This window comes from Mobula birostris, chromosome 6 (genome assembly GCF_030028105.1).
Source record: "Mobula birostris isolate sMobBir1 chromosome 6, sMobBir1.hap1, whole genome shotgun sequence".
NCBI classification, from domain to species: domain Eukaryota; kingdom Metazoa; phylum Chordata; class Chondrichthyes; order Myliobatiformes; family Myliobatidae; genus Mobula; species Mobula birostris.
In genome coordinates this window covers 146,990,914-147,010,762 of record NC_092375.1, presented here as the reverse complement: position 1 = coordinate 147,010,762, position 19,849 = coordinate 146,990,914, and the positions used below count along the sequence as shown (strand labels likewise).

At 40.7% G+C, this 19,849-nt stretch overlaps 1 protein-coding gene across 10 annotated transcripts in view; it reads right to left on the bottom strand.

Annotated features, from left to right (window-relative positions):
- Positions 1-19,849, bottom strand: part of LOC140199449 (diacylglycerol kinase beta-like) — a 566,317-nt gene that overhangs the window by 119,777 nt on the left and 426,691 nt on the right. For all 10 annotated transcript variants that reach the window (XM_072261555.1, XM_072261557.1, XM_072261558.1 and 7 more), the window contains one exon: positions 12,188-12,278. In XM_072261555.1, the coding sequence (XP_072117656.1) occupies positions 12,188-12,278 (91 nt within the window). The remainder of the gene's footprint in view (positions 1-12,187; positions 12,279-19,849) is intronic.

The window sequence follows — 19,849 nt, the reverse complement described above, 5'->3', positions numbered from 1 at the left end:
CAGGTGATTGGCAAAAGGGATATGAGAGGATCATAGGACAGGAGGCCCAGGGAGAAGGAGAAGGAGGAGGAGGGGGAAACCCAGAGGATGGGCAAGGGGTATAGTCAGAGGGTCAGAGGGAGAAAAGGGAGAGAGAGAGAAAGAATGTGTGTATTTAAGTAAATAACAGATGGTGTACGAGGGGGAGGTGGGACATTAGCGGAAGTTAGAGAAGTCAATGTTCAAGGCCAGAATACAAGGCTTTTTTCTTCAACCATGTAGATGGCCTTTAAAGTGAAGCAGTTTTTTAAACATTGATGTATGCTTTGACCCTTTTGTGTAATACCATGCAAAACAAATTCCTAAAATGTTTTACATTCTCTGAGAATACTGGGGGTACAATTGCATGCATGCTCAAAGTCATCAATAATTTTAACTAAGTGATCTGTGTATTTAGACAGTCTGTATTAGCATATTATTTGACAATACAAGGAATTGACCTTCAAGTCTAATCCTGCCTTCACCTGACATTCACAAGGACACGGCTATTTTCAGCATGAGCTTCTGATAAACAGTGTGAAAAGAACCCAGGTATGTGTCAATATTGTCCTAAACCAATGATAAACAGCTTTATCACAAAGCATCAGGGGAACAGCCTTCCTCACCATCAGAAGTATCTGCATGAAGTGCTGCCTCAAGAAAGTAACATCAATCATTAAACATTCCCATATCTGTACCATATCCTCCTCTCGCAGCTACCAAAGGACAGAAAGTACGGAGGCCTGAAGTCATAACTATCAGGCTCAAAATCAGCTACTTTCCTTCAACCATTTAGCTCTTGAACCAACCTGCACAACCTTAATCACTACATTAATGTAGAGACACTACAGTCAAACTGCCAACAATGAACTTTGTCATTTTTGTTTTTGTTGTGTTCACTTGCCTATAACTACTGATGAGCCCCGAAAGCCAGGAGATAGAACAAAGCTGGAATACAAAGTGAATCTTAGTCACTAAAACTGTGTAGCTACAAAAACTCAGCAATGCATCTCAAAGCACGACTATTTAAATGGACATTTGAGACACTGTTACGAAAACGACCAATCAGAGAAAGTCAGCTTGGGATTGGTTGTCAGCTGACCAATAGGCTTTGGTTGATTTGCCTCGCCATAACAACTCTCTCTTGAAGAATGATTACCTGTAGGATTTAAGTCGAGAGTTGATTTGAATTGGAACAATTGGCTTGCACTAGTGATCAGTTCTTCTTAATGGTTGCAGGCTGTCACTTTGTTGTCATGGTGTTACCTGCGGCTGTGCTAGCGCAGGTGGTTGTTTCGGTCGGGCTAAATCAATCTATTCCAGTGGGAGGTGTAGGTCCAGCTCTGTGATGGATGATCTGCTTGATGAGCCTGTTGTGCCTTTGGGAGTATGTGGCTGCAACTAATTGATATGGTGACGCCAGAGATGACCTTTTACAATAATGTGATAGAGTACTTTCCCCAACAAGGGAAATTCTGCAGATGCTAGAAATCCAAGCAACACACACAAAATGCTGGTGGAACTCAGCTGGCCAAGCAGCATCTATGGAAAAGAGTAGAGTCGTCTTGGTCTGAAACATCGACTGTACTCTTTTCCATAGATGCTGCCTGGCTTGCTGAGTTCCTCAAGTATTTTGTGAAAGTACTTTCCCCATTCATTTAACAATCTGACCTGGTACTCAGAGGTCTTGCCTAACGTGATACTGGCTGGACCACACTGCAGCTCAGGCTTGAACGACTTCACCCGTCAACCAATGTCTGTGCGACTGTCTGTGTGCACGTGACCATCTGTTGTCTCAGATGTTGGATGTTGTGGCAGCATTGCATCCAACACCGTGCGCAGTTTTCTTCCCAAAAGTGCTTCAGATGGAGAATTCCCCTCAAGGCCTGGATGTGGTGCAATTAGATATGACATGAGAAATGTGTGAGAGCCTTGACTGATACTCTTTCCCCTTCACATTTTATAAGTGACTGAAGGTATCTATAAACCTCTTTGCTTAGCCATTGGACTGTAGTTGAGCAGAGTGAGCAGGTCAGGATAATTCCACTGTTTTGACAGAATGCAGAAAACTGCTGTGAACTGAATGAGGTGCAGTTGTCAGAAACAAGCATTTCTTGTCTCCAAAGGCAGACAAAGATCTGCAGCAGCTATTGAATGGTAGGCTCTGTTGTTGCTGACTTTGTAGGTAATACTTCTGTGCATTTGGAATAGATGTCAACCAGCATGAGGTAGGTACACCTGTTGATTGGGCCAGTGAAGCCAATAGATACTCGACTTCAAGGTCTGTTAGCCTGAGCCCATGGTTACGGATCAGCTCCACTTGGATCCTTTGCTGTCATACAGCACTGAGTACACTGCTTACATACAAATCTTACATCATTGTGTATGGCCAACCAGTACACAAAGCTTCTTGACAGGGCTTTCATTGAATTGATGCCCGGGTGGACCTTGGTGGAACTGTTTCAGTACTTTTGGTCGAAGTGTTCGTGGAATCACTATTCTGTCTCCAAACATTAGGTAGAAGTCCACAGTTAAGAGTGATGTATGATGTCGATAGAGCAATATGACATCTTCTTCAACCTCGACTGGCCATCGGTCAATGAGGAGTTTGGCAATACCTGAAGAATAGGCTCTGCAGCCAGTTCTGCTCTGATCTTGTCGACCATCACCAGAAGACCTTCTGCAGAATCTGATCAACTGAAATCACAGACATGACTACATCTTCGTTTTCAGTAACCTGCTGATTCATAAGTCTGGAGAGGGCATCCGCCTGACTAAGTTCCTGGGTTGATGTGTACTTGATTTCATATTTTTAGGCTAAGAACATCATTCCCACCTTTCTGGATGGCTAGCTGTATACTCTGGGATGCCTTTCCTAGACCCGAAGATGGACAACAGTGGCTTATGATCAATCAGGAATGTGAAGTGTCTGCCATAACGCATCTCGTGGAACCTCTTCACAGCGAAAATGATTCCCAAGGCTTCCTTCTCGATTTGTTCAAAGTTCCTTTCTGCTGCAATCAGTGATCAGTCTGCATGCATGATAGTGTGATCAGAGAAGGTATGGGATATGACAGCACATACCCTGTAGTTAGGTGCATCTGTTGCAATGGTGGTAGGCAGCTCTGGGTTGAAATGCATCAAGAGAAGGCATAATCACAGCATATACTTCCTCTGCTCAAAGACCACTTGGCAATGGTTGGACCATTTCCATGTGCAGACTTGCTGAGCAGGGCACTTAGTGGCTCCCTCGGCTGGTGCATTGCTGGCAGCAATGCGGAACAATGACTAATTTTGCCCAAAAATGATCGTAAGGTGCTGACAGCAGTGATGTTTTTGGGATCTGGGTGATGACCGTGCTCATCTATGATGAATCCCAGATATTTGATTTAAGAGATCAAGAGACTGCATATTTCTGCCTGAAGTCACAATCCAAAGTTTTGTAGTTTGTTCAAAACACATTCCAGGTGTTGGCATAGTTCTGGCTGATCTGTACCATCACCATGATGTCGTCAAGGTAACACCTTCAATACCACTCAGCATGGTGTCCATGAGCTATTGGAAAGTTGAAGGAGCTGCCTTTACCCCCAAAGGTAGATGGAGGAAGGAATGCAAACCTTCTGTGTTGTAAAGGTGAGAGGCTCTGTGAATTTTTCACCACTTCTACCTGGAGGTAGACTTCAGACAAGTCCAACTTTATAAAAGTGGCAACCACCCTTCACTTTTGTGAAGAGGTTTGCAGGTATCAGTAATAGGACCAGAGCCACAGTGATTCCAGTTGAGAAGTCCGCACACAACCACACTGTGTTGTTGCCTTTCTTGATGATGACCATTGGAGCTGCCCATTGTGAATAGTTGACAGCTTTGATCACACCAACTTGTTGCAGGCAATCTAACTCTTGCTCCACAATTGCTAAGGCTGCACGTGGTACCGATCTTTTGGGACAGGAAACTGGCTTTACGTCTGGATGGAGATGGAGTTCTGCTTGCAGTTCAGAGCAGCGAGCTAAACCATCTTGAAACACCCTGCTGCATAGCACTGTTGCAGTTGTTGTATGGTCTCACGAGCTGGTGGTGGTATGGCGTCAACTAACATGATTTAACTAGCCAATGTCTTCCTACAGACCTCATCCAGAAGGATGTTCCAGAGCTCAAGCTTGTCCATTCAGTCAATGCTAAGGACATTCAGATCTGGCTGATCTGTTAGGTAACACACTCTGTTGATTTGGTTACCATTCAGCTTCACCATGCAGTAAAGTTCACCAATCGGCTGGAGGGTTCCACCCATTGCACAGCAAACAGTATGATGAGGACCCAAGCACCCGCCATATGCATTTGGAGATAATGGTGATGTGTGACGCTGTATTGAGTTGTAGCTTGACCAACTGACTGCTGATAAATATGTTGATGTACTGCGTTCTGGTGGAGAAATCAACTTTGAATGTGACCATTAAACTCCTTGTAGATTTTGGTTTGCCTTTGAAACTTCTTGCTCTTGTGTTTCACTGGCCTAGAAGAGTGAAGGATGGTGAAAGCCTTTGTCATGACCACAGCAATGGCATTTGCCACAAAAGTGTTTAAGTATTGACTGTTTCCTACATAATGCCATGCACCATAGTGCCAACAGCTTGTGGCTGGCCACTTGACGATCTGCTGAGTGGTGGTGTCTGGGCCGTTGAAATGCATTGACACAGTTCTGTTCAACCAGCTTGGAATTGTGTTTCAGGTTGATCAACCGCTCTCATTCTTGAGTGACATCTTGCAGAGTCACATCAGGGTCTTGCTCCAGTCTGGACAGGAGACACTGGCAAATGTCTGCATTGCCAGATGCCTGAAGTCCACAAGTAAAAATTGGACATTTGAACTGTGAATCAGTCATGTTACCCAGCCTGAACTTTTCACATTCATGATTGACGACACCAGCATTTGTGATGAGGTTATCGGTGTCATGTTTAACAAGTTTTAGGCAATGGTAGTGAACATCAAAGAGAGATGACTACTCTCCAAAAATTCTTGTTATCTGTTGGAAGTTGAAATAACACTCATCTTCAGCAGTGCCCAATTTTCAGAGCAAAGTGCTTGTCTTCCACGAGTCATCTTTACTGATGAAGGCGACCCAGAAGATATCTTCATAATGTTTGAATTGTGACTCCCAAAGCGGCATCGAACTGGAAGCTGATAATGAACACAACAACTGAGTCACATGAGTTCTGTTGAGTATTTGACACCAATAGTGTTGAACTCACTGACTACATGCTCGTCAAGGTTTTGATTAACTTCAGCTGGGCTGCCTCAAATTGAGCTTGCCACTGTTGTAGGATTGCATTATATCTTCTGCTGAAATTATCATGCTGATATAATACAGCACTTAAGCGCCAATTTGCTGTGTTTGCTTGCCTATAACTGCTGATGAGACCTGAAGCCAGGAGACAGAACAAAGCTGGAACATGAAATAAACTTTTATTCACCAAACCCACACAGCTACAAAAACTCAACAGTACATCCCAAAGCACAACTATTTAGACATCCCAACATCTCTCTATCTAACCTGTCAAGCGCAGGAAGAGTCTTGGATGTTTAATGAGAAGGAATTTTATTCTTCCAAACTGCTGAGTATAAGCAAAGAGTTCAGAGCAACACGTCATGCTGGAATCAGTCTAGTGAATCTTCAGTGAACTCCCTCTGCCACACGTTGGGAGAATTATACACAATATACCAGATGAGGTCTCACTAGGGCTCTATATCCTGTATTTGCATCAACATACGAGGGGTGATTGATAAGTTCGTAGCCTAAGGTAGAAGGAGATTAATTATACAGCTCTCGTTACATGCACGTGAAGTTCAACTCATCGAGTGACTATGCAGAAAGTTTGAAGTTAATAACTCATCTCCTTCTACCTTAGGCCACAAACTTATCAATCATCCCTGCTGTGGACCACTTTCTGGAGGTCCAAGACGCTGACTTCTACAAAGAAGGGATCTGTATGCTCCACGACCACTGGTCTAAGTGTGTAAGTGTAGCAGGGGACTATGTTGAAAAATAAATGTGCTAGGTTTTCTAAAATTGACTCCTTCTACCTTAGGCCACGAACTTATCAATCACCCCTCGTATTCCCTAGACACAAGCACCTTTTAATTTCTCACCATTTGAAAAACGTCAGCTTCTCTACTTTTTCTAACCAAAGTGGATGAACTCATACTTTCCCACATGATGCGCAATCCGCTACATTGTTGCCTATTCATTTGTATACATCTTCTGCATCCACCCACATTACCGCCCATCATCAGCAAACTGAACACTTCAACCCCTCCCTCATCAAAGTCACTGATGATAAGTGAACAACAGGGGTTCTGGCAACAATCCCCACAGAACATCACTAGTCACATCCTCTCAACCACAAAGTTATCAACTTATCCCTACTCCGTTTCTGTCCATTAAACCTAATCCTCAATCCATGCTTGTAATATGATTAATAATCCCATACGCTCTAATAATCTTTTCATGGCACCTTGCCAATGGCCTTCTGAAAATTAAAATAAACACATATACCAGCTCCATTTCATCTATTCTGCAAGTTACAGCCTGACAACATTTTAATGGAATTGTCCAGTGTGATTTTCCTTTATGATATAATGGTGGAACAAACTGAGAGGGTTGAATGGCCTAATTCAGTTCCTATGTTTTATGGTCTTATAATTCTATGTTAACGCCCCAGTGCTGTTTTTCAAGTGCTCTGCTATCACTTCATAAATTTCTAGCATTTTCTAACTACTTCTGTCAGACTAATTGGTCTCTCTTTCTGTTTACTCTCTCTTCATCCCTTAAATAGTAGGGTTAAATATACATATATACATACTCATCAGGGGACTGTTCGCGAGCCCAGGTGACAGTGGAAAATGAACAACCAGTGCAGACACTATTTTCATATCCGTTCCTTCAAATCCCTAGGAAGCAGATCTTCAGGTCCTGGGTATCCACTGCCTTTCAGTTTCTTTAACTTCTCCAATTATGCTTTCATAAATTTGAATTTCTTTCTTTTAATTTTTTATAAAATGACTTTTTATGATTTAGATGACCATCATTTAGCACACTTATAGACCTACAGAACCTGGACCTTTGCCTATCATCACAATGGGTCTACAGTGGATGCAATCTCTCTGGCTCTCCACTCAGTCTTCGATCACCCGGACGATGGTAATAACTATGTCAGGCTGCCGTTGATTGATTACAGCTCAGTTTTCAACACAATCATGTCCCCAGTTCTAATCAACAAACTCCAAAACCTTGGCCTCTGTACCTCCCTCTGCAAATGGATCCTTGACTTCCTCACCAGGAGACCACAGTCTGTGTGGATCGAAAATAACATCTCTTTCTCACTGACAATCAACACTGTCGCACGTCAAGGATGCATGCTTAGTCCAGTGCTCTACTCTCTACACCCATGACTCGGTGGCTGGGCACAGCTTTAACACCATCTATAAATATGTGGATGACAAAATTGTTGCTGGCAGATTTTCAGATGGTGATGAGGAGGCGTACAGGAGCAAAACAGATCAGTTGGTTCAGTGGTGTCACAACAACCACCTTGCACTCATCATCAGTAAGACCAAGGAACTTATTGTGGACTTCGGGAAAGGGGAGTCGAGGGAACACACACCAATCATCATTGAGAGAACAACAGTGGAAAGGATGAGCAGTTTCAAGCTCTTGGGTGTCTGAAGATCTGTCCTGGGCCCAGCATATAGATGCAATTACAAAGAAGGCATGGCAGTGACTATATTTTATTTGAAGTTTGAAGAAATTCAGTATGTCACCAATGACATATTGGTTGCATCACAGCCTGGTATGGAAACGCCGATGCTCTTGAATGGAAAATCCTACAACAGTAGTGGATACGGCCCAGTTCATTACGGGTAAAGTGCTCCCGACCATTGAGCACATCTGCATGGAGCACTGTCACGGAAAACAGTATTTATCATCAGGGTCCCCCATTACCCAGATGAAGCTCTCTTCTCACTGCTATCATCAGGAAGAAGATACAAGAACCTCAGGACTCACACCACCAGGTTCAGGAACAGTTATTACTCCTCAACCATTAGGCTCTTGAACCAGTGGGAGCAACTTCACTTGCCCCATCACTGAACTGTTCCCACAATCTATAGACTCTCTTTCAAGGATCCTTCATCTCATATTCACAATATTTATTGCTTATTTACTGCATTTATCATGATAACTTCTTTTCATATTTTTTATTCGCACAGTTTGCTGTCCTTTGCACATTGGTTGTTTGTCCGTCCTGTTGGGTGTAGTCTTTCATTGATTCTATAATGGCTTTTGGATTTACTGTGTATACCCACAAGAAAATGAATCTCAGGATTATATATGGTGGCATATATGCACATTGATAATAAATTTATTTTGAACTTTGAACAATCACAGATTTCTACAGATGTAACATGGAAAGCATTCTGATTGCATCACCATCTGGTGTGGAGGGGCCACTACACAGGATTGGAAAAAGCTGCAGAAAGTTGTTAACTCAGTCTGCTCCATCATGGGAACTATGAGGACACCTTCAAAAGCCAATGCCTCAAAAAGGTGGCATCCATCATCCAGGACATGCCCTCTCCTCACTGCTACCGAGTGGAGGTACAGGAGCCTGTGGACACACACTGAATGTTTCAGGAACAGCTTCTTCCCCTCCTCCACCATCAGATTTCTGAATGGACAATGAACCCACGAACACTACCTCACTATTTTTCCCTATCTTTTTGCGCTACTTATTTGATGTAATTCATATAGACTGTATATATATATTATTGTACTTTATAGTTTTTTTATTATGTATGTAAGGGTTTCTTCTTTATGTTACTGCTAAGGTGAATAAAATGGCTTCTCTGTACTGTTAACTGCTGAGACTGTTAACTGTTCTCTATAGCAGTTAGTGATAACTGGACTTGTATTCATTTGCTAGCCAATTGAAATAGATGTTATTCTTTCTCTCTGTGTGAAAGCTGTTAGTCTGCATGGGCTTCGAGGGAGAAGGTGCAAAGAGGATGAAGAGAGAAGAGGTGGCTTGAGGAGACGGTTGTCGGACCTGCTGGGCCTGTGCTTGGGGTGGGAGCCCAGGGGTCGATGACGAGCGAAGGAGGAGCAGCGAGAGGGAATCCGGGGAATCCGTGAGCTCCAACGTTTGTGCACTGGACATTTTTATGAGATTATTGGCGCCTTTTATTTGTTTCCTTTTCTTTTGTTTCTCTACTAACCCCATACTTAAATATAAAATCTTAATCGTTTAACTGCACATTGTGGACTGAATGTTATTTTGGGGTACTGATGTTACACAGGGGACACAACACGCAGCATTCACCCAAACAAGAGTGCTAAGGTTTGGCTGGGCAGAGGGTTATCACCCCAAGATGATGCCACTTGGCAAAGCGAGTGTTACATGTATTACAAAGTACTGCTACCAGAAAACCACAAATTTCACTACAAATGCCAGTGATATTAAACCCGATTCTGATTCTGAGAAGCATATAGGAGTGAGATAGTTTGGCTGGTTGAGTGCTGTTGCTACAACATTGTCAGCAAGTACTTCCCCTTCCTGTGGACTTCAGGAAGGGGAAGTCAGGAGAGCACATACCACTCCTCATCGAGTAGTCAGCAGTGGAAAAGATAAGCAGCTTCAAGCTGCTGGGCATCAATGTCTCAGAGGAACCCTCCTGGGCCCAGCACATTGATGCAATCACAAAGATGGTAAGCAAGTGGCTTTACATCCTTAGGAATTTGAGGAAATTTAGTATGTCACCTAAGACTTCTGTAAGTCTCTATAAATATACAATAGGGAGTACTTTGAATAGTTACATCATTGTCCCATCTGGAGGCTCTGATGTGTAGGATTGTAAGCAGCAACAAGCACAATCCCCCATGCCATCAAGAACATCTTCAGGAGGAGGTATCTCAAGGTGATATCCGTCATTGAAGACCCTCACCATCTGGGACACATCCTCTTCACTTCCACCAGGTAGGAAGTACAGGAGCCTAAAGATCCACACTCAATGGCTTAGAAACAGGCTTTTCCATTCTGCCATCAGATTTCTGAATGGTCCATGAACATTACCTCATTATTCTTTTTGTTTTTCTCTATTTATTTTGTAATAAATAGTAACTTTTATAATGTCTTTGCACTCCACTACTGCAAGAAAACAACAAATTCCACATCATATAAACCAGTGATAATAAATTTGATAGTGATTCTTATGGCTGATCTGACATCTTTGTCTGATCTATGTTACTGGATTCCTCATGGATCACAACAACTTGTCATTTCCCTGTTACTCCAAGTTCCTCTCTGAGATATCCTTGAACTTGGCACCATTCAGATTACAAGGCTCCAGCAGAAGCTGGGGAATAGCATGAACACTTCAAATGGAAGGGAAGAGATTGGGAAATGAACAACATCATTTGGGTACTCTGATCATTTTTGCTTTCCTGTTTGTCTGCCGATCTTCACCCCCACTTCTCCTCGCCAATCAGTATTAAGTTCTAATGTGAGACACTCTCAGAGTATCTGTACACATTTTGATTCCTTGCTATACTGTCTCACTGAGAGATTACTTGATCAGTTTGTGCAAGACTTAGAAGCAAACCAGATCCTCCTCTCATTCGATCTCTCTGCAGCCATTGTTTCCAGTAGAGCTCTACAGAGCAGAAAAAAAATCTGACTTAATTATTTTTGCCCTTTCCTGTCATTAACCATTTAGGACTGAAGTCAATTTGAAGTCAGACTTCTTTTAACCAAGGAGAGTTCCTCAGTTTTGGCAAACCATAACAAGAATACACAGGTTTTCTTTTCCTCTTTAGGTGAAACTGCCCCACTATAACAGCTTACTTCCTTTCAATAAAATCATCCAGATGTACAAATCCATTCTGGAAAGCTGCTGTAATTGTAAATTCAAACAACAACTGACCAGCGATGAGGGAACTCTCATTTATTTTATTCCCAATTTCTCCAATTTAAGTGACATTTCTTTAATTAACTTTGGATCAAGACAATTACTTGAAATGTCTTAAGTGAAAGAAGTGTTTGCCATATTTTCCACCTGGAGCCTTCTACTGCATGTTTACACAAAGCAGAGAGGGAAAATGGATCTCCCCAGCCAAGATATGTTCCAGCTCTGGAAAATCACTCTTAACTACTGTTCTGAGGCTTGTGAAATTTCTTGGAAGCAAAGCAAGCATCAATTCTTAGTATCTGTTCCAAGTTGTTACTGCATTAGCAAAGAAGGTTAAAATTGGTGCATTAGTTCATGAAATCATGAATTCACAGCCGGAAAGAATGTGTGAAGCAGTGACCTGCAAACAGCATAATCAGGCTCCTTTAAATAATCTACAGATTGCTCTATTAAAATTGATGGTCAGGATGATCGTTTTAATTAAGAAAATGAAGATATACATTGCAATATTTTACAACCAGGTTACAGCTCAAGATTAGAATGCATTGTAAAGTAACAATGAGTTGGCCAGGTGTTGAGCATCTTAAATAATTCTTCTTTATTTTTCAGCTCCAATTAACAACTTTTAATAATACAACTATTTGCAGCATCCCTTGGGCAAATATTCAGAGAAAGTACCATGGGTATTTTTTATGCACAGCTGCAGTTATTTATTTTCTAACCAGATGGTACACATTACTGAGGGGGCCTGGTGAAATATGGTTTCAAGTTCAAGGAAATTGGAAGTAATCTTTTGGAATTGTTATTAATAGTCTGATGTGTCAGTAAATCACATCTTAAGCAAAGTGCTTAACCTTTGCAAATAACTTCAGCTCAGATTTAGAATCTGGGACTGAGTAATACATGGTAGGCATTATTGATTTACTTACAATTCCTCATTGCTGCTTTCCAAATTTTACACAGAATATTCTTGGTTCAGGAAATGTACGTCCATCAATATTTGTAAGAGACATTAATGCTCCAAGTATGGACCATTCTTGAGAAAGACCCAAAGGGTTTTTAAGTATAATTTTGACCTGTCCTTCTCATCCAGCAGCTGATTAATTTTACAGCATATATTCAGTGATTTCTGCCTTTATTTTATTTAATTTCCTTTTTTTTCTCTTTAATGACATCAATGAAATATTGTGAAAAGAAAAAATAATTCACCCACCTCCACTTCCACAAATTCATTTAACTTTTTGCAAGTAGCAGAAAATGTCTCTGTCGTTCCAAACTCAAAATACCATAGCTTGTTTTTCATTCTGAAAAGAATATAAAGAAACATACACTATTATATGTAACCAAGAACCCATTTTGAAAACACAATTCACTTCACCTTGTTGAATTTACTGTTGAGATTGTAACACAGATTGCTGCAGCTTGATAATAAGAATACAGGCAGGAGAGAATCCACAACTGCAAAGATCTTTTGCCATTAGTCACTAACCAAACTGAAAGTAACCAAGGACAGTGAGTGAGTCATCCAACTTGTGATATCCAGCAATGATTACAAGAGACTTGTTCAATTTAAAATACAACACTAGCTAGAGCTAGGGAGTGAAGCTAGCACTAGCCTAGAGGCTACCACGAGAAGGGAATGGCACTTCTGCCTGGTTGACAGAGGAGAGGTATATGAAGATACATGAACAGCCCTCAGATTCAGAATAAAACTTGTTATCATTGACATATGACATGAAATTTGTTGTTTTGTAGCAGCAGTACAATGCAAAGACATAAAAATCTATAAATTTCAAATCTTGCAATCCTGTGCATTCCAGGCTGTGATACCACCAGAGAGAATGTTCTCTACTCTATCTATATGGATCTCTTTCCAACAGCAATCCTTTAAACTTACAAAGGAACGGATAACAGATCTATCTTCATAATATCACTGGCTCAAAAATTAATCTGAGAAAACAGAGTTTATAACAAGGCATTTGTTATATAGTGCCATAATTGTCAAATGGACATCCTACAGCACCTAACATTGCTAACTGTTGATAAGGATGAGACTTTTGGTAAGGCATTCCAGACTGTGGAATGAAGACAACGGCTGAAGACTTTGTCAACAGTGAATGGGCTAAAGGAGGGGAAATGCATGAGATGGCAGAGTCAGAGAAGGTTTAAGTAGGAGGCGAGGAGTTGTACTATTAGGTAAAGTTGCTGACCTAGATAAAGTAGAGGTACAACATTAAAGAATTATAGTTTTAAATTTTGAAGTCCAAAGTTCAAAAGATCAAAGTAAATTTACTATCAAAGTACATATATGTTACCTTATACAACCTTGATATTCATTTTCCTGCATTCATTTACAAGGAAATAATACAATAGAATTTCACCCAAGAAAAACTATACATGAACAGACAAATGCTGACATACAACCAATGTGCAAAAGACAAGTTGTGCAAATAAAGAAATACTGAGAACACAAGTTGTAAAGAGTCCTTGAAAGTGACTCTGTAGGTTGTAGAATCAGTTCTGAGTAATGGTGAGTAAGGCTATCCATGTTGGTTGAGGAGCCCGATGGTTGCAGGTAATAACTGTTCTTCAACCTAGTGGTATGTGACCTAATGCTTCTATACCTCCTGCCCAATGGTGGTAGCGAGAGAGAGCATGGCCTGGATGGTAGGTGTCTTTGATGATGGATGCTGATTGAAGAAAGGGAGGTGGAAACACAGATTGTGTAGACAGTGAATATGAGTTTAAGATACTGAAAGTAGTGAGATGGAAAAACTGTTCATGCCCCAAGGAGCATGCAAGAATGAGTGGGAGCAGAAAATAGCAACAGGCATTGCTCCACTTAAGAAGGTCGCAAAGGATATCTTCATAGACCCTACAGAGAAAGACAAGGAGACAGAAAAGATCGTAATATTCATCTCCATGGAATCCAGGAAGGCAACATGTAGGATGGCAAACTCAGAGTATTGGACCCTTGTGAGAATGGTGGGGATGAGGAAGATGGCAAAATATCCGGATGGATTGAAACAGAGGGAATCTATTTATAAATAGGAGACATGAGGAAACAACATAGAAGTCACGATGTAGTGTCTCGGCCCGAGGCGCTGACTGTTCATTTTCCTCCATAGATGCTGCCTGACCTGCTGAGTTTCTCCAGTATTTTTTGTGTGTTGCTCAAGATTCCCAGCACCTGCAGAATCTCTTGTGTTTAATGTAAAAGAATCCCAAGTTAAGGCCCAGGTTTTGTAGTGGGTTGAAGGTGATTGTGTATAATTTACTGGGACACCTACAAGCCACTGTATGGGTTGGAAGAGAAACAGGAACAGGCTCTGAACCTATGACCCTTTCAAAGTATATACACACACTGTATACAAAAGCTTGCAATTATATAGCACTTTACTTAACATTAGAATGCCCTCAATATGCACAGCCAGTGAAGAACTTCTAAAGTGCAGTCATTGCTGAACAGAGAGTAGAGCAGTCAATTTGCACCTAACAAGATCCCACAAACTGCTGTAATGGAATTCTTCAGTATTTCCATTTCTTCAGAAAAAGAGCACCAAGAATATAAACCTGTACCGGCTAAAACATTTTTCAACGTTTTAAGAACAGCTTCTTCTTCTCCGCCGTCAGATTTCATCACGGCCTAAAATATCGACCATTCATTTCACTCCATAGATGCTGCCTGACCTGCTGAGTTCCCCCAGGCTTTTGTGTGTGTTACTCAAGATTTCCAGCATCTGCAGATCTATTGTGTAAGATTAATTCAGTTTTTCTCTCTCCAAAGACACCTCCGATCTGCTGGGCATTTTACGTACACTATTCTAATTCTGGTTTCAGGTATGTTTTCATTTACAATTTCACACCGCTAATATGTTTCCTTTGTATGTATTCCCTCACTCACTCATTCCTCACTAACCCATCAGCTGAACCGCTCTGTAAACAGCTGCACCACCTCAGGGACTACAAACAACCTGCTGGAGCAACTCAGTGTGTCCAGTGGCATCAGTGGGAGGAAAGAAATTTGCCTGCTGGGTTTCTCCAGCAGACTGCTTGTTGCCTCACTTTCCAGCATCTGCTCTCTGTTGTGTCTCCTTACCTTTGGAACTGTAGCTTCAATTCATCAGAGGTGTCTAATCCATCCCTTCATGCCCTCTCTCAATTTAAAACTAATCTGTCTTTTCACTTTCCACAGTACTGATAAAGGGTTTGTGGCCCGAAAATTTAACTTTTCAGTTTCAGTGAGCCGCCTGCTCAGTTGAGTATTACCAACACTTCTTTTTGTGCGTGTTTTATTTCAGATTTATAGCTGTTTTTATTTTTCAATTATTATGAAGGTACTATTTTCAAGTTTCCTGGACAAGTATTATTGCATTTTTTCCATCCCTATAAGGTAAAATGGACCTTCAGTTACAGGGTTGAAATGCATAAAAAATTCATCCAAGGGTCAAAAATTATCAAAGAGTTTGCAGAGACAAGGAGATGTGGATGAACTTCACTGCTTCTTCCAAAGGAGCGCAGACAGCAGCAGGGTATGGATTCAAGTTTCTGACCAAGGAGCAACACAATTAGAAGAAGAGAGGGTTAGCTTCCACTAAAACAGCTCTGAGTGCAGACTGGAGCTGTATGAAAACCAAACATGTACACAACTGTGCTGAAGAGAGAGTCTTCACATGAACAACATTAATCAGTTGTTCTTACTGGAGTACCACCAACAATATTCACATTAACCTGTATGGTAACAGTATTATGCAAAATAATCAGTGAAATAGCAGCATTCTTTAAATGAAATTTATTTTTGGGCATTTTGATTTTTGATTCTCTCAGTTCTTCAGCATACATTTTCAGAAAATCCTTTGCAATCCAGAGCTAGCCAGTAGTTAGATTGCCGGTTGTCCGTATCACATTGTGGTCAGCAGTGATGTTTAGATATTTCAATGAGCTTTAAAGGTTGTCAGGTGTCTTCTAGGGTGAGCTGTTCCCTAAAGCGTGACTGAAATGGAGCAAGGACCTGCATCCTGGTATGCCCCCATGCTGGGTGCTATTTACAGGATCTGGGAACAGGTGCCTGTCTTCCAGCCTCAGAGATGAATTATTAGTGTTTTCATGGTACCCTCTCATGTAACATGGTAAACTACATATGTTGCTAAATAAAAGATCTTTAAACAATTACTTATATTTTAAAATGAATACTTCAGTTTGATGCTGAATCATCCTGCATTGAAAAATAATGTGTTAATACTTTTAATAGAGTCAATAGTATCATACACCCTGGAAACAGGACCCCTTCCCCACTGACAGTGATCCTATTTTATTCTCCCCACATATTCACTGACTTCCCCAGGTTCTATTATTTACAGTACTTACACACCTGGGGCGAATTACAGCATCTAATCTACCAACCAATGTCTTGTACAAATGAGAGGTTAACACATCAAGTTCAAACAGAACTGTTACCTTTTAAACAGAAGTGTTCTTCCAAAACAAAGTGCAGGAGAGAAATTGAGACAGAGACAAACATTCCAACAGATGCTGGAATTTGGAGCAAAAAGAATAGCAAACTGTTGGAGGAATTCAACAAGTCTGTGGAAGCAAAGAGGTGATTGGGGTTTCAGTGAAGAACCTGCATCAGGATTGAGACGGTAGACAGATGATAGTGAATATACAGAGGTGACAGGGAAGGGATAAGATGGAGCTGGTGTGTGAAAGGTAGAGCCAAATGAGGAGTAGGTATGTTCAGGCAGAAGCTAGTGGGTGATAGATGGAGATAGATAAGGGAAAAATGGGCAATCAGAGCTAGGTGAGGGGTAAGTAGAGATAAAGCATTTGTACTGTTGCTGTTAATGGAACACCCTTCTGTGGATTGAAAATGAACACCAGTGGTTGATGATCAGTAATGAGGGCAAACTCTTTCTTATGCAAGTACTGGTTGAAACGTTTTACACCCCAAACCAGATTCAAGGCCTCTCTGTCAACCTGTGCATAATTTATCTCTCTGCAGCCATAGGGAACATGATGCTAACGTGTTCTCTTCCATCACTCATAACATTTGACGTGACTGCACCTATACCAGAAGGCAAGACATCACAGGCAAGCTTCACTGGATGATATGGATCATAATGTGTGAGTACATTGTCTGATTTCACAATTTCCTTTGCCTTTTGGAAAGCCACCTCACACTGCTTTGACCATTGCCATTTCTTCCCAATTTGTAGTGATGAGTTCAAGACATGGAGCACAGTAGCAAGGTTTGGCAGGAACCTGTTGTAGTAATTGACAAATTATATATAAAAAGGCCTGCAACTGTGACATATTCTTTGGGCTTGGGGTGTCCACCACTGTTTGAATTTTCTCAGCACACTTGTCTAATCCTTGTGCATTAATGGTGTGATCACAGTAAGTGATGCTTGGTTTAAATAATTCACATGTACTGTATTGTGCTCTGAGCCAAAGATTTTCTAATCTTTTTAACACTCTCTTGAGATTTTGGAGATGTTCCTTGTCATCCTTGCTGGTAACATGGTGTCATCCAGGTAGCACAAAGTGCCTGGACAGCTTTCAGCCCCTGGTCCATAGCTTTTTACCAGAGTGCAGGTGCAAATGCTACTCCAAAATTAAGCCTATGATAGTGATAAAGCCCTTTGTGAGTGTTTACGGTGAGAAACGGTTTGGACCCATCTCCATTTGTAGGTAGGCCTCAGCTAAGTCCACTTTACTGAAGTGTTTTCCTCCAAAGAGGTTTGCAAAGATATCCTCTATCCTGGGCAGAATGTATTAACCTACTTTCAATATTAGGTTGAGGGTGACCTTAGAATCACCACAGATATCGATATTTCTTGGTGACTGAGTCCACTAGCATTGCCCAAGGGCTCACTCAAACTTGGAATGAATTCCTTCAGCCTCCATACAATCTGGCTCTCTGGCTACTTTATAACGAATGGTTTAGGGAACTGGATGGATTGTTAACTTGGATGAGGCATTTCCATTTAACACTGTTATAACTTTGATAATATTTAAGTTTTCCAACGCCGTCCTTGAACACTGTGAGGCATCATCCAATACTTTCCTTAATTCACTTTCAGTTGATTCTATTGTAGGGAATGTAGCGTGCAGATGGTGGATGGATCTCCAATCAAGTTGTGGTTGTCTCAGTCAAACACAGCCCCACAATGATGACCCTCCTGTTTTTACCTCATACAAACCGAATTTCACTCATTGGTTGTTGTACTTCACTGTTACAGCTGTTATTCCCACAGGAATATGCTTTCTTCAGTATAAGTTGGCTATCTGCAGGCTTCTGTTTGGTATTTTTGAAACACTGTTCAAACTCATTTTGTGGAATGACTGAAACAGCTGAGCCAATGTCCAATTCCATTTTAGTCAATTTGCCATTCAATTCTGGTGTCAGTCACTTTGCTTTTCTTTAGTTAGTTTCCACGTTGTAAATCTTAAAGCTATTCAATCCTGTGCTACTCTTATTATTATCAGATTTTCAACCAACAGTATGTAGATTAGTGCTCTTTTTGAAACTGCAACTTGACTTTTTTAACCTTTCCTCTTCCCTGTCTGCCTGAAATGCTCTTTGTAATAAATGTCCTGCTTTGTTGCATTTTCTGCACATGTTGTCTTTAAACCTGGCTTGGTCTGCTGAATGTGGGCCTCTGCCACAATGGTAACACAATTATTTCAGCCAGGTAGATTTCTGTTTAGACTTGCAATTTTGATCATGCTCACATTCATTCCTGACTGCAACCCAATTGTGTCTTTGATTGCTGCTTCCATTGTTACAATGAGTTCAACTGCTCTTTTAAATTCGAGTTGTGTTTCAGTTAGGAGCTGTTTTTGAAGGTGTTCTTGTAAGATTCCACAAACGAAATAATTGATCAGTGCATCATTAAGCCCATTACTGAACAGGCAATGTTCAGACAATTTCTTTAATTCAGCTATGTAAGCTGAAATGGACTCCCCTTCCAATTGCTTCCACTCATGAAAGCTAAAGCATTCTGTAATCAACCATGATTTCAGTTCTAAATGCTCCTGCATTACTTTCATGATATCTGCAAAGCTCATTCCTGCTGGTTTAGTTGGAGTAGTCAAACTTCTAAGTTAACATAAACTTTTCAACCTATTTCACTCAGTAAAAATGGCACTTGCTTTTCATTGGCTATTTCATTTGCTTCAAAATACTGCTCAGTTCATTCAGTATACATCACCCAATTATCTGTTGTACAAATCAAACACATCTATCATTCTGATGCAGCCAGCCATTTCTGTTTCAAAAATTTATTATTACTATCACCTGGTACTAACTGTTTATGAACCCATGAATTCTGTCCCTTTTCTGCCTTTTTGTAACCTTAATATCTCTCTCCCCTTGCGAAGAAACACATGCTGCACTTTTTGAAAACTCAAACGTTTCTCCCTTTTCTGAAGAAAGGCATGCTGAGCTTTTTTTTTTACTCAAACGTCTCACTGTGTTTCAACTTGTAGGTAATCTTTTTTGGGTTCATTTTAAACTTACTTGTTGCCACTGTTATGTTTTGTAACTCCAAAACATAAAATTAATTGAAAGAAAAATATAGGAACTGGAAATAACTCATGTTTACTTTAGTGAGGCGCTCACATGTGATGCGGTGACATAATGATATATATCACTCACATACTTTTATATATAGCCTGCAATAAATTATTTAAATAAAGAATGCATAATCAAACAATATATTTAATATTAATCAATTGTTATTGAAATATTAAATACACAACATACACATGCAACAAAATTCAGATGCAAATCATTATTTCATTGCTTTGTATCCTTGATTGTTTCTCATCAATAGTATTTTTTGGCTACATATATACTTCCAAGAAGTTAACC